Below are 14470 nucleotides of genomic sequence, written 5' to 3' on the forward strand. Positions count from 1 at the left end.
TGCGGGAAACGAGGCTTAGATGGTTCGGGCATGTTTAGAGGAGAAGTCCAGATGCTCTGGTACGGAGGTGTGAGCGGCTGGTTGTGGACGGCACGAGAAGAGGTAGAGGGCGACCTAAAAAGTATTGGGGAGAGGTGATCAGGCAGGATATGGCGAGACTCCAGATTTCCGAGGATATGACACTTGATAGGAAGATGTGGAGGTCGAGTATTAGGGTTGTAGGTTAGGAGGTAGTTGAGTCGTGCCTTACTTCGTACCATTGTGGGACTAGCCATGTATGGTTTTTGTCTAAGATAGCTAATGGCAATGTTGTGTCTTACTATTTCACTTTTCAGTGCAGGTCATATTTACTAGCTGTCGCTTTTGCTTTGCATCATGGTGTTCCTATTTTTTCTTATGATTGTTGTGGTGATACTAATATTGTATCAATTTGCTTTGTATCTTTTTTCTGGATTTCATGGTATTCCTATTTTTTCTATGATTGCTGTGGTGATACTGATACTAATATTGTCTCCCATTGTCTCCTTTTGTCCTTTTGTCTTTTTTGTTTTCTTGAGCCGAGAGTCTTTCGGAAATAGCCTCCCTACTCCGAAGGAGTAGGAGTAAGGTTTGCGTACACACTACCCTCCCCAGACCCCACTAATGGGATTTTATTGGGTTGTTGTTGTTTTCCCTTCTTTTGAAAAAATATTTTCCAAAATATTTAAAACAACCAAACATGAAAAAATTTAAAAAATTCATACCAAACACACCCCTCTTTTCCCATTTTTGTTTCCATCTCGTGAAGCTACAGCTATTGCAAATACCATATAAAATTCATGATATTGAAAGCCCCATTTTTGGTGATTTTTGGAAATGAAAATAACTCTTATGTTATTTACACGTGAAGAAAAATACTTTCCAACTTTACTCATATCAATAGATATATATCATGTGTTTTTACATATATTTTTGTAACTTCTATAATTACTAATACTAGTTTATGCTATATTTTACCATGATCTATCACTTATTCATAATTAACTGAAAAATATGATACTTCCTCGGTTTCAATTTATGTGACAATGTTCGAATTTCAAGAGTTAAACGAATTATTTTTTACCGTAATTTTTTTATATGCCTTTTAATATTTTAAATTATTAATTATTGTGACTTATAGTATTTTTATGTAGTTTTCAAATATATAAATTTTATTTTAAAAAATTTAAATATTTTGTAATTAAATACACGGTCAAAAAATAGGAAAAACTACCATCTATAACCCCTCAAAATTTTAATAGCCCATATTTTTTTCACTTACACGAAATGGCCCTTCGGCCCAAACATATTACATCTAATAGTCCGAAATATCTATTTTGTATATTTTTTGTATAGTGGCAGTCTATTTTGTATATCTTTTGTATAGTGATAGCCTATTTTGTATAATGACAGTCTTTTTAGTATATATTTAGTATAGTAACAGTCTATTTTGTATATATTTTGTATAACGACAGTCTAGTGTATATAAATTATATAGTGGCAGTCTATTTTGTATATATTTTGTATAGTGACAGTCTATTGTATATAAATTGTATAGTGACCGTCTACTTTAATATATTTTTTATATAGTGACAGTCTATTTAGTATATATATTGCATAAAATTTGTATAAAGAGTGTACCGTGCATCTTGCAATGTATCCATAATATATCATTAATGTATTCCGAGCACTTTTGTATCCAAAGTGTATAGACTATTCTACAATGTATAGATTTTGTATATATTAAGTGTATCGTGCATTTTACTACGTAGTGATGTAGTAAAATGTATATATGAAAGATTTTCTAGAATTTAATATTGTGTTAAAAATTACAATGTTGATAGTTATTGACAATTTATATCTATTATATAGTATTTATTTGAATGTACATTTACGTTCTTTGTACGTAAAGGGGTATTTGATTTAAAGAATGAAGAACATATTATTGTGTATTAAATAAATAAATAAACCCATGAAACAAAAACCATAACAATAAGGATATATTATTTTGAAGATGACCGACTGCTTTCATCTAGCAAATTAAGAGTCAACAACAACAAGGATATATTTTTTTAGGTTTTATTGTACACTATTCTATTTTTTATAATTGAAAGTTTTTTTGATTTGGTTAGAAAATTAAAATAGTTCTGTATTTCACGTTGTTTGGGGATTAAAGATATATTTTTTATTTTTAAAAATGAGATTCTTAGAAGAAAAAAAAGCATTTGAAATATCTGGCGTCGGGTTTGGGATGCGTTCGATGGGGCTTTTTGTTTCATCAACTGGCTATTGTAATTAATTAATTTCTGGCCAGTGACCGTTAAAAGTTTGGCCGAGCAGCCAACAATGATAAAAGCTCAAAAAAATATCACGTAAATTGAGATAGAGGAACTGAAGAAGTATCTTGTAAAATCTAATGATTAACTTTTTAAAATTCTTGTGTACTTTCTAAAAAGCTTAGTCAATAAAGTTTGACTCAAAACCAGCTCATCAATTTCAATATTAACTGCCCATTTTTTTCTGTTATTTTTTCAGTTATATAAACCGGTAGTTCTTTGTGTAATAAAAATATCACAAGAACGCGCCAGAAAACTTAGCAGCATCAAAACGGTTACCATATAAATGTAGAAATAAGAGAGATAGAGAGAAAAAAAGAAGAAGCTAAAGATGGAAAATCCTGGTTCAAGTAAAGCAGAAGTGCAGCAATACACATACAATGTAGCTGAACAATTAGATGGTGGCAATGATGATCATACTGATGATAATTACATGCAGATATTATACAAGAAAGAAATCGCCAACCCTATACTCAATGATCAAGAAGCTTTAAACATTATCAATGAGAATTGGATTCAAGAATTTCGCACTGCTGCAATCCACTACATTCTCAGAGTTAGTAATCAAAAACCCCATTAATTAATAATGTGAAAGAATTAATACTGATTTTCTTATTTTATTTTGATGCAGACAGGGGAAAGATTTCAGTTTAGAATCCACACAGTTTACACGTCAGTGATATATCTTGATAGGTTTCTTGCTACACGGACAGTAATTGTAAGTGAATTAAGATTCCTCTGAAAATGGTAGTATTATTGATTGGGTTATTTTCTGAATTGCTATAATCTTGTTTGTAGAGGGGACAAAACTGGTCAATAAGGGTAATAGCAGCAGCTTGTTTATCATTGGCTGCAAAAATGGATGAAAGCAGAGATACATTGCCATCATTATCAGAATATCCTATGGAAAATTTTGAATTAAATAGTAACCCAATTAATGCAATACGGATGACGGAAGATTTGATTTTAGATGTCCTTAGATGGAATATGTGGTTTGTCACTCCTTTTGCTTTCACAATATTTTATTTTCAATCAAGATTCTGCAGAGAAGATTCAAGAAAAGATTATATTAGAGCCAAAACTATGGAGATCATAATGAGTGTACTTAGAGGTAATGAGGTTCTTTAATTTTCCCTGTTCAATTCGTAGATTTATGACAGTAATTATAGTTATTAAGAGTTACCACTAAGTAGGTGTTTGGACATACAAATTGTAATTTTTGAAAAAAGGAGAGTAGTATTTGGAGTTAAGTTGAAAAATGATATTTGAACTTTTGAATTTTGTTTGTATATGCATTTCACTTGAAAAAATATTACAGTTTTATGAGTGGGGAATTTTTTTTTTTTTTTTTTTGAAAAAGTAGACAAAAACCACTTTTTGATTTTTGAAAAACTCATTTTCGAATTTTTTTTTTCAAAAAAACTTGCAAAATTTCTTGGACAAACACATTTTTGAAAACAAATTGAAAAAAGGAAAAAAAATTTAATGGACAAACAGGGCCTAAAAATTTGCCTAATTTGTTGTGCAGATGTGAGGTTAATGAATTACAGACCATCTGTAATAGCAGCAGCTGCAACATTATTAGCACTAAACCAAAACTTGACCAAGGAAGAGCTTGTGATAAAAGCCTTGCTTTTAAATGGAGCTGCGTTTCTTCAAATTGTGAGTCTTTTTTTTATTAACTTTTTTCATATTCTCCTCCGGATTATATATGTTATTTGTATAATCTAATGTAATTACTGTGTTTGATTCAGGATAATGTGTGTTACTGCTACTATAAATTGTTAGAGCTGAACAAGAACACCACCTTCAGGTAAAAAAGAAAGCTCCCTTTTGAGGATGATGAGAAACAATCTCAAGAGAAGAAATAAAGAGTTTTTGCCAAGAATTCTTCTCAAGAATCAGATTGTAATCCATTTTGTTACCTGGGACCGATTAGGTGCACTCATTGATTAAGTAATCTCTGTTTGTTACCCTATCAATGAGTGCACCTAATCGGTCCCAGGTAAAATAGGGCAAATGCACAATGAAATGTAGTTACATTCATTTCATTTTTCTCTTTACCCCTACTGCCTTGGAAGGGCAAAGAGTCTATTTAATTCTTTGTTTGTTTATTTTTTTTTTAACCTTTGAATTTAGTTTTAGGCACAAGTAAGCCAAAATCATTTCATAATCCTTTCTTGTTGTTAGCTTCTCCCTTAACATCACAAGTCCTACCTTGGACAGTTGGACTAGCCTTTTTCAAACTGCCAAGGCTGCCACTATACTGTTAGTTTTTATGGATTTCATGGTGTTTTTAACGCTGAAATCATTTTTCATTAAATATTACTAATTTCACCTCAATCTTTATTCTTATAACTATAAATCATAACACAGCTTATGTATGTGTAGAAGTTGCCGATAGCACAACTATCAACGTCTGTCCAAATTTTTACAGTTTGACCTAAACTAAAGCATGCACATAGCTGTGAACTGAAACCCTATCATTTTTACAGTTTGGCCTATACTAGAGCATGCACATAGTTCACATACCAGTAGTCGAAAGGTTAAGCATTTACTGCAAAAGTAATGGACCATATGCTAAACAGACTACAGAGCGAGATGCAGATCGGAAAATCCCTCGACAGAGGTCCTAAACCATCTCTAGACGAAAACGTTGAGATAATGACAAGGTAGTAACTTCAGTTACCTCAAAACAACGATGGAAAGATCTAGTAATGGTTGAAATAAGTTAATGGAGTTCAAACAAAAAGAGAATAAGGGATATGATTGTTCCAAAATATTGATATAATGATCCAATGAAACAAAACCAACCAGAAGCATACCATATCAAGGTGTCATTACAACCATGACATGTTCAGAAGACGTTATACTTCACAAGTCATTGATTCAAAATTTCAAATCCCCTTGAGGTGTACAAGAGAGCGCCAGCAGTCCAATATCTTCAGAACCGTTTTTCCAAATGTTATAAGAAGCTGTCGGAAATTGATAAAATTGACCAACCCTTGCTTTTAAGTTAAGATCTTCAACCTTCAAGTCTGTGCTTTGACACTTCTGATTGATAGCAACTTAACATTTGAGTCGATGCCCTTGAGTGATGTTCAAGCAAGTTGTCACTTACTAGTTCCTCCAACTTGATTTCAGGTTGATCCTACTGGGATCATCTTGATGGCAGCAGCAATCGGCATGCCAAGAAATCCAATTGCAACACTTGTAAACCACTGGTGCCATGTAAGTGGACAAGTGCTTGCAAAGGTACCAAGGAATTCAACAATAATGATCTGGAATAGAACTGTACAACCGAGGACGCTGACGAAAACATAATTGTTCAATATACCATTGAAGACATTTATCTTGTCCATATCTCTAGAGCTAATCTCATTGAACACCTGCAAGAAAACGCAAAGGTAACACTTGAGTTTTACTAGTGGATTTGAGTGAAGTTCTAATAAATGGCAGAAGTTCCACGCTTCCAGCAAACTGTTTAGTAACCTCCGCAATCAATTTAAATGTGGAATTGAGATGACATACTTTTTTCCATTTAGCAGAAACATTAATAACTACTAATACTTGGAAAGCTTTCATGATTACTTGCAGTGATCTATCTGTGTTTTGAACTCACTTTACAAATATCCATTAACATCAACAAAATGTGAATCTACTCAAGAAATAGAAAAACATGACAATATAATTTTTTGCTAATAATGCATTAGAAAGTCGTGAAAGATTATATATTGAAAAGGAAAACTGGAAAATTACCTGACAGAATACAAATGAGTTGAAAATGAGTGTGTTAAGAATCAAGTCGGCATCTGAGCCATCAAGATGAAAGAGAGCTTTGCCTGAAGTCTGAAGATACCATATGACTACAAATTGGTAAAGAGATTGTCCCAAAATGTTCCTCCACATGACATTGCTAATGAAGTTCCCCTTCCTTCCTACAGGGGATCGCTTCATCAAGTCACCATTAGGAGGTTCAGTAGCTAGAGCAAGAGCTCCCAGGGTGTCCATTATCATGTTAACCCATAGAAGCTGAACAGCAGTAAGCGGAGCATTCCCTGAAAATGCATAGAAGATACATCTCAAAATCACACCTTTAGGGGAAAATGTGTTAAAAGTAGTAAAAATTACTTCCCGCGTTTCAATTCATATTTATGTAGCATTAAAATATGTAAATTGTATTTCAAAAAGATTGAAAATTCCATGTCCGAATTCAACCGAAAAGCACTCTGAAAAGGTTCACATAAACTGAAATGGAGGGAGTAATTTTCTTAGGTCAAGATACGCTACCTGTCAAACAGGCTGAAGAAAAGTTGACAATCAAGGCAACAACATTTACAGTCAGCTGAAATTGAACGAACTTTTGAATATTCACATAAACTGAGCGCCCCCATTTGGCCACAGTCACAATTGTTGAGAAATTATCATCTAAAATTATGACATCAGCACTCTCTTTAGCTACCTGGAACAGAAAGCCAGACAACATGATGACTACAGGCAGATAAATGAACATTAAATAACCATATAATGTTTCCACTATGTCCTACTACACGAAGCAAGATGATACAACTAATCACTTTCACTTCGAAGCCCAAATTGTAGAGGGAACATACTATGTAAGGGCACTTCAAATCTTTGAGCAAGAAAATGGGAGGTTTAACAAGTTGCTGAATGACAATTTGCAGCTTCTATAAATGCTAGACGGATAGCAGCTCTTTAGTTTTAGTAAGCCAGAATTAGTAGAAGGAATCATAGGATTCTAAAATCATGAAGTGCTTGGTTTAACAGTACAACTGCCAAATCTAATTACAAAGATTTCCTTATCAAAAATAAAATCTAATTACAAAGTTTAAATAGCTAAAAGGAAGCTGGACTAATACACATCAAGAGAGAAGTCATTCAGGAAAAACCCACCAACAGCACTTGTGAGGTTATACATATTGAACATCAATGATTAACAAAATAATAATCATATCTATACTCATTACAGCACTGTATAACAGAATCTATATAATTTACAATCTTTGGCCAGGAATGTAAAGATCAAATGAAATCTAAATTGTATAGAGAAAAGCCTTAATAGGAACTGCAGTTGAAGCTAGGTTGCTTATGGCGTAACAGAAGGAAGATACAAAAAGAGATAATTCCATTAGCACTTGGCAGATAAAAGAAAGTGGAGACATGCCAAAACTTCTTATTTTGTGGTAAGAGTAAATTCTTTGTGAAGAAACAATAGGCTGGTGAAAGAAAGATCATGATTTCCTTAGCAATAAAGAGAAAAGAAATCCATAAGCATGCAGCTGGAAAACAAAGAAAGTAGAGCCCTGTCAAAACTTCTAATTTTGTGCACAGCAAAATTCTTTGTGAAGGGAACATTAAGTTCGCGAACAGAAAAGCATCACGACTCCTACAGTACAGGACCAAATTAAGCATCTTGGGCCAGAACGCACACAACTAATACATCCTTTGAAGGTAAATCACATTACAAACTTCCTCTGAAAATTTTACAGTTTCATTTTTTTGGGAGAACGGGCCAGGAATAGCAATGTAAGCACAAATAATTTATTTAATTTCCCATTTTCATCATCTAATTTGACCTAGCACACAGATTTAAGTGCAGAGTGCAGTTACTCTATATGCAAGTCAATATTTTTTGTCAAACATTCTAATATTACCCCCAGCATGGTTAATTAATTGGTCAATTTACTAGTAGTTTCTTGTAGAGTGAAGATACTATGTGGAACTTTTGTGTGACAAAAACATAACTTTTGTTCATATAAAATCCAATAAGGGAAAGTACAATTTTCAGTGGAGTGGAATATAACAAATATGCTAGCACTTTGCTAGCAAATAACAAAAAACTCTCCCTCTTTAATCGACAATTATCCTTCCAAATCAAAAAAATGGTTCAGTGTCTCATATTACTATTTTTCTTTTAATGATAATGATGTCCGGGTCAGCTTGCGTGCACCTCAACTATTCCATCGGCTACCTGCTACCTCCCACTAGCACAGGTGACGTGCCGATAACTCTGCCAGCTAAGTCTTAGGCAACTTAGAAGAAATCACCTAATACTTTTTGTCTCTGTTGGGATATGAACCTGAGACCCTCATAGTTCTCTACCCACTTCATTGACCATTAGGCTACTCTTGGGTGCAACAAAAAAAAGGGCAGTGATAAGTAGGGGTGTTCATCGGTCGGTGCTGTACGGTATTTAGACAATTCGGTTCGGTATTTTCGGTATTCGGTTTCCTAAAATGTTATACCAATACCATACCTAATTAAATTCGGTATGGTTCGGTTTTTCGCCTTTCGGTTTATTCGGTACGGTAACTTCGGTTTGTTCAACTTTAAAGTAACTTTTTGAACGTAACATTTAGGGGAGAAAAACACCTTAACTAGCCAGCAAAATTAAAATTATAACTAGCCAATAAAATCAATCTTATGAATGCAGCAACACTACACATCATATATGAGACTTCTATAAACAGGAGCATAAGATTAGAATAATGTTTACAAACTTCTTCAATATGTAAATATGTCTGCTCTAAAGCTCTAACTTGCATCATCATAAAGAATGCACCGGACACCAGTAAGCTTCTCAAAATGTGACCAAAATAAGTATTTCACAAGTGTTGTTTACAGAAACCATTCTGTGTAACATCCATTAACCACATAGACAAAAATAGGTGGCGCGCAGGCTTTAACAAAAGAACATGGAACTAGAAGCCAGGCACAGCTTACAGCGAGAGAGCTGGAGAGATTTGTCTATGGTCTGTCTAAGTTGAAGTAAGGTTTGAAAATGGTGGATTTTAGATTTCTAAACCTAAAACTAAAAGGGGGAAACGACTGGGTGTAAGCAGGTAACCAAAAAAATGGGGGGAAAGGTACATATAGTGAAAATAAAAGGTGGGAAATATTAAAAAAAAAATAACTAAGAATAAAGGGAAGTATATTTTTATAACTTTTATATTTATGCTATAAATAATATGTATATTATGTAATTTAGTATGTATTTCGGTATTTTTTATTTTTTTAAAAAATACCAAATACCATACCTAATACCAAATATTTTTAAAATTTAAACCAAATACCATACCAAATACCAAAAATTTCGGTTTCGGTATGGTAATTCGGTATTTACCGAATTATGCACAACCCTAGTGATAAGAAACATCACTTTCATAATCTCCCTTCTAACGTTCTATTCAGTTAACATACACTGTATAGCAGTACTTTTGACATTGGATTATCTGCAGCTGAAATAGCGGGCAGTGCTCTCAAGATTGCAATTGCTTGAAAGATCAACAACTTTCAAATCAAACCACACTTGAAAAGATAATTCATACTAGTACAACAGTATTTAAGCATCACCTCAGTCCCAGCAATGCCCATAGCAAGACCTATATCTGCTTCATGAAGGGCAGGAGCATCATTAGTGCCGTCTCCAGTCACTGCAACAACTTCTTGGAAGGTCGTACGTAAATGTTTCACTAGCGTATGTTTATCCATTGGAGAAGAACGTGCCATGACCTAAGGAAGTAGAAGAAGAAGAAGAAGATATTAATCTCTCTATTACTTTCAGATATTAATCTCTGTATGTCACCCAATCAGCAGCAGCAAGCAAACAAATGAGATAAGCTAATCCACTAGGAAAGCTAGGAGAATCCAAACAAACGATCTCAGATTAAGATAATCAGCTTGCTTTGCAAGCATAACAACAACAACAACAACTAAACCTCTGTCCCAAACAAGTTGGAGCCTATATGAACCCTCTCACTAGCCATGTTTCTCCATTCAAACTCATCTCAAGCCAACAGTATATCAAATAAGTACTAGAAGTTCATCACTTGCTGTGCATGAATGTAAAACAACATTTCTTTACTTGATAGGTGAAGTGAAACTGATATGCTTTAGATTAAATCACAATTCCATTATAACCAAAATTGCTGTAAATAACAGTATTCGCATCAAAAAGACCAGGAAACAACATATGCATACATCCAAGTGAAATAATAATTTCAGAAGCACCTGTAACTTTGGAATAATTTCTTGCAGCTCAGCCTCACTCTTCATCCTAAATACTGGACCTTCGATTGCAATACCATCATCAGTCAGAATTCCACATTCTCTAGCAATTGCTTTAGCAGTATTTATGTTGTCTCCAGTGACCATTCTCACAGTGATTCCAGCTGACCTACAAATTGCGACAGACTCCTTGACACCAAGACGAACTGGATCTTTAATGCCTACAATTCCTATGCAGGTATACCCCTCAAAGGGGATAGGATTTTCAGCAGGGTACTCATCACTGATGTCCTTGTAGGCAAGGCACAAAGTTCGAAGAGCTTCATTAGCAAATAGTTCAATTGTATCTTTCAGATTGTTAATCGAAGCTTCATCTAGAGGAACAATCTCACCACTAGAGCTCAGGACACTGTCACAAGCAGCCAAAATTATTTCAGATGCACCTTTACAGTGGGCACGGAGACCTTTTCCAGGAAGTTCTATAACAACACCCATTCTCTTCTTCATTGAATTGAATGGCTCAACCTTTACAAGTGTTGATGATTGACGCTCTTCCTGGAAATTCCCTCCAAGCAAAAGGCCAAATTCCAAAAGAGCAGCTTCAGTCGGTGTTCCCAGGATTTCAATCTTTCCATCTTCATTCTTAACTATTTCTCCTCCAGTGTTATTGAATATAGACTGGATTAATATTCTCAATGCAGAATTAGAAACTTCAGAGCAGAATTTAGAACCATCCTTAGAGCTTTCAATTTCTGTGATTTTACCGCAAATGCATGCTTTTACAACTGTCATATGATTAGTCGTCAGTGTCCCAGTCTTGTCACTACAGATGGTTGTTGCAGAACCCATCGTCTCACAAGCAGCCAAATGGCGCACAAGTGCCTTATCATTCATCATCTTCTTCATAGCAAATGCCAGACTCAATGTCACAGCTAAAGGAAGCCCCTCAGGAACAGCAACCACAACAATTGTAACTGCAATAGCAAAGTATTCCAGCATTTCTTGGGCATCATCCATAGACCAGCTCCAGTGGGACCCTTCCCGTAGTTTGTGGCTATACAAGCCTTGCACCAAGACAGCAAATGTGATGACAGCAAAAAACAGACCTATTTTGCCGATAATAGTTGCCACTCCATTCAGTTTAACCTGCAATGGGGTCTCATCATCTCCTCCTTCACTGAGAGTAGCCATCAGTTTACCCCACTGAGTTCTCATCCCAACAGTAGTGATAAGCATTTTACAAGAACCATCACGAACTTTGGTTCCAGAGAGGAGAAAAGGATTTTCAGCAGTCACGTTAATGGGTTCACTCTCTCCTGTTAAACTTGATTCATCTATCAACAAAGAAAATCCAGAAAGGAAGAGTCCATCAGCTGGTACCTGATCACCAATACCAAGATGAACAACATCACCAGGAAGTAAATCATATATTGATATTTTTTGCCTGTAGCCATTTCTAGTGACCTGAACTGTAATCTTTTTCTTCTCTTTATCTAAATCCTTAAACTGTAAAGATTGTCTATAGTCACTTGTAGCAGTAACAAATACCACCAGCAGGATACTTGCAACAATACCAAGTCCATCATGTGCGCCTTTCGGCCATCCTTCAGTTATTATGCCAACAACCAAAGACACAAAAGCACATACAGCAAGTATCATAAGGGTCGTATCTTGAAGTGCTTCCCATACAAAAATCCAGAAGCCCCTTTGTGGGCTCTCAGCAAATTTATTGATTCCATAAATTTCTTTTCTTTGGTTAAGCAAATCGGCAGAAGTACAAATACCATCGGTGATTGATGTTGATAGCTTGTTTGCAATACCCTGAACCGCACCATGGACTTTCAGCTTCCTCAAATTGTGGCCCTCGACTATTGATCCCAGCTCATCACCACATATTTCAAACCCAGCAGCTTTCACTTCCTCTGGGACAGTGTAACTTACTCCTGATGATATTCAGTTGATTATCAATTAAAGAGGCAAATTTAAATACTGGAAACTGGTTTCACTGAAATATGCAATTACACACCTTGGATAAAGCTAAGTGCAGCTTGTGAAACCAGAACAGCAACTCTTAGTTTCTCCTACATTAGTGAAAATACATATCATACCAATTTTTCAGATAGAAGAATGGAAAAACCAACTCTCTGAAGTCAAAAAGATACGGTTCAGATTACTTCTTTTTCTTAATGAGCAAATTTTACTTGAGCACAACACAGCAGAAAGATGTTGCTTGAAATGCCTTCCAAGAAATTTAAAGAAATTTGAAAAAAGGACAGCCCGGTGCACTAAGCTCCCGCTATGCGCGGGATCCGGGAAGAGCCCGACTACAAGGGTCTATAGTACGTAGCCTTACCCTGCATTTCTGCAAGATGCTGTTAAAGAAAATTGAAAATTGCAGTTAATACAGATAGCCCCCCCCCCCCCCCCCCCACAAATGAGTGAGTTTAACAAACTTTGTTTAAATTAAAGTGCTACTGAAACAGTATGAACTTTAGAAAAGCTCCAAAGCAAGTGGTGAAAACTGTAACAGAACAACCAATGATATAACTCTTTCAGAGCTTTACTATACAAAAACAGGAGTAAACCTACAAAAAATTTGAAACTAACTTGTTAAGGAGAATTTGGAAGAAAGAATGCCAACAAGGCACTTGAATCAAAACATTGTTTCAAAGACGCTGTGGAACTTCTATTCTAAACTACTCTTTTTTTTTTTTGGAGAAATCTCCGAGGGCCAGTAACGCACAGTTCAAAACTCAAGGATAATGGGTCCGCTCCTCTATCCTACTTCACTTGAATACCAGGCTTTTGTTTGCAGCAGATGATTTTTCCTCTCAATTAAAGCTTTTTCTTTTAGGCAAATTTATATCAACCTCAATCCCAAACTAGTTAGCATGTCTATATGAATCATCTATACTCATTCTGCCATTTTGCTATATTTTCTTTCTAAGCCAAATTCCCCAAAAAAAAAATGTTAACAGTCCTTTGGCTGCTTGAGCTTGTTGCAGCTATAGATTGTATGTGTGGAAACAATAACCGAAATATCAGTTTCACAATAACATTTACCATGTAGATCCTAAGGGCAAAATTGGAAAGCGAAACATGAAATGGAAAAGTCAACTAAAGCAGATATTTTGTAGTAACAAACCAATAATTGCACAGATATTTGTATAAACCTGATTGGAACGCTGGATAGCGCGAGCTTCGAAGCGCTTGGAGAGATTCGCTGTGAATCTGAACCTACGCTTCGGATTTTTCACGAGCCAACACAGCTTCCTCCATCTCTGTAGCGCTTCCTCCGATGAGTTCTTCGCTTTTACTTCTCCAAAATTCTCCTTAATATAATCCTCCATATCTCTTCAACTTCTTAACTACAGCAGCTTTTCAAATCATAAGCTTAAACTCACTAACAGATCGAGATATTGTTCGTATAAACAAGTGTTTATTCTCTAACAGTATCGAAATTCGTTACTTAGCTTTCCACTGTTTATATTATCCGTTTAGTACCTAATACGCCGTTACAACTTTAGAAAAAGAGGTTAACGACAGTGACTACTTTTGCTTCACTATTGACTAGAGAATGTACTGTTCAAGTCAAATCTAAGTTTGATTCTTTTGAAAAAAACAAATGAAGCAGTTGAGAATGTAGAGAGAAGAGATCTGCTACAGCAGTTTTGTGTAACGGATGAGAGCCGCCGTGTGGTCCGCCGCGGTTCAGCTTATGGAATTGGGGGTTTCCGAAATTGGCGGTGGCGTGTAATGGAAGTGGAAGTGGAAGTGGAACAGTGAGGAGTCAAATGGTGTGATGGGTTGCTCTTGGAAATTATTAGATGCGTGACACTACACGGTAGGACAAGTATGCAATGTCAAGGCACGTACTGAACCTTCCCGTTATATAATTTGTTTGGAGTTAGATAGTTTGGATTTAATATTTTGAGCGGCAATATAGTGGTACTAAGTTTATATAAAAATGTACTTGGAAAAAAGTTCGTTTAATAACGTTATTTGGATAGTTGTAACTTTTTAAAATTTTTGTTACTACTCATAGTATTTTGTGAACAGTAAAGTTTGATTGGATCCTTTTTTTTAAC

The 14470-nt window shown here is 35.2% G+C and overlaps 2 protein-coding genes across 2 annotated transcripts; one reads left to right on the top strand and one right to left on the bottom strand.

Annotated features, from left to right (window-relative positions):
• Positions 1-2685: 2685 nt before the first annotated feature.
• On the top strand, positions 2686-4280 carry LOC107828208 (cyclin-D5-1-like). The gene is made up of 5 exons (XM_016655482.2): positions 2686-2910; positions 2986-3066; positions 3153-3465; positions 3883-4016; positions 4109-4280. Exons 1-5 carry the CDS (start codon positions 2686-2688, stop codon positions 4169-4171), a joined length of 816 nt encoding a protein of 271 aa, XP_016510968.2. The 3' UTR covers positions 4172-4280.
• An 814-nt stretch (positions 4281-5094) lies between these two features.
• On the bottom strand, positions 5095-14244 carry LOC107828209 (calcium-transporting ATPase 1-like). Its single transcript, XM_016655483.2, has 7 exons — positions 13556-14244; positions 12409-12463; positions 10386-12325; positions 9729-9887; positions 6645-6816; positions 6114-6412; positions 5095-5743 (listed from the first exon to the last, which is right to left on the bottom strand). The coding sequence occupies exons 1-7, from the start codon at positions 13730-13732 to the stop codon at positions 5495-5497; spliced, it is 3051 nt and encodes a 1016-aa protein (XP_016510969.2). The 5' UTR covers positions 13733-14244; the 3' UTR covers positions 5095-5494.
• Between the last annotated feature and the right edge of the window lie 226 nt (positions 14245-14470).

This window comes from Nicotiana tabacum, chromosome 12 (assembly GCF_000715075.1).
Source record: "Nicotiana tabacum cultivar K326 chromosome 12, ASM71507v2, whole genome shotgun sequence".
NCBI classification, from domain to species: domain Eukaryota; kingdom Viridiplantae; phylum Streptophyta; class Magnoliopsida; order Solanales; family Solanaceae; genus Nicotiana; species Nicotiana tabacum.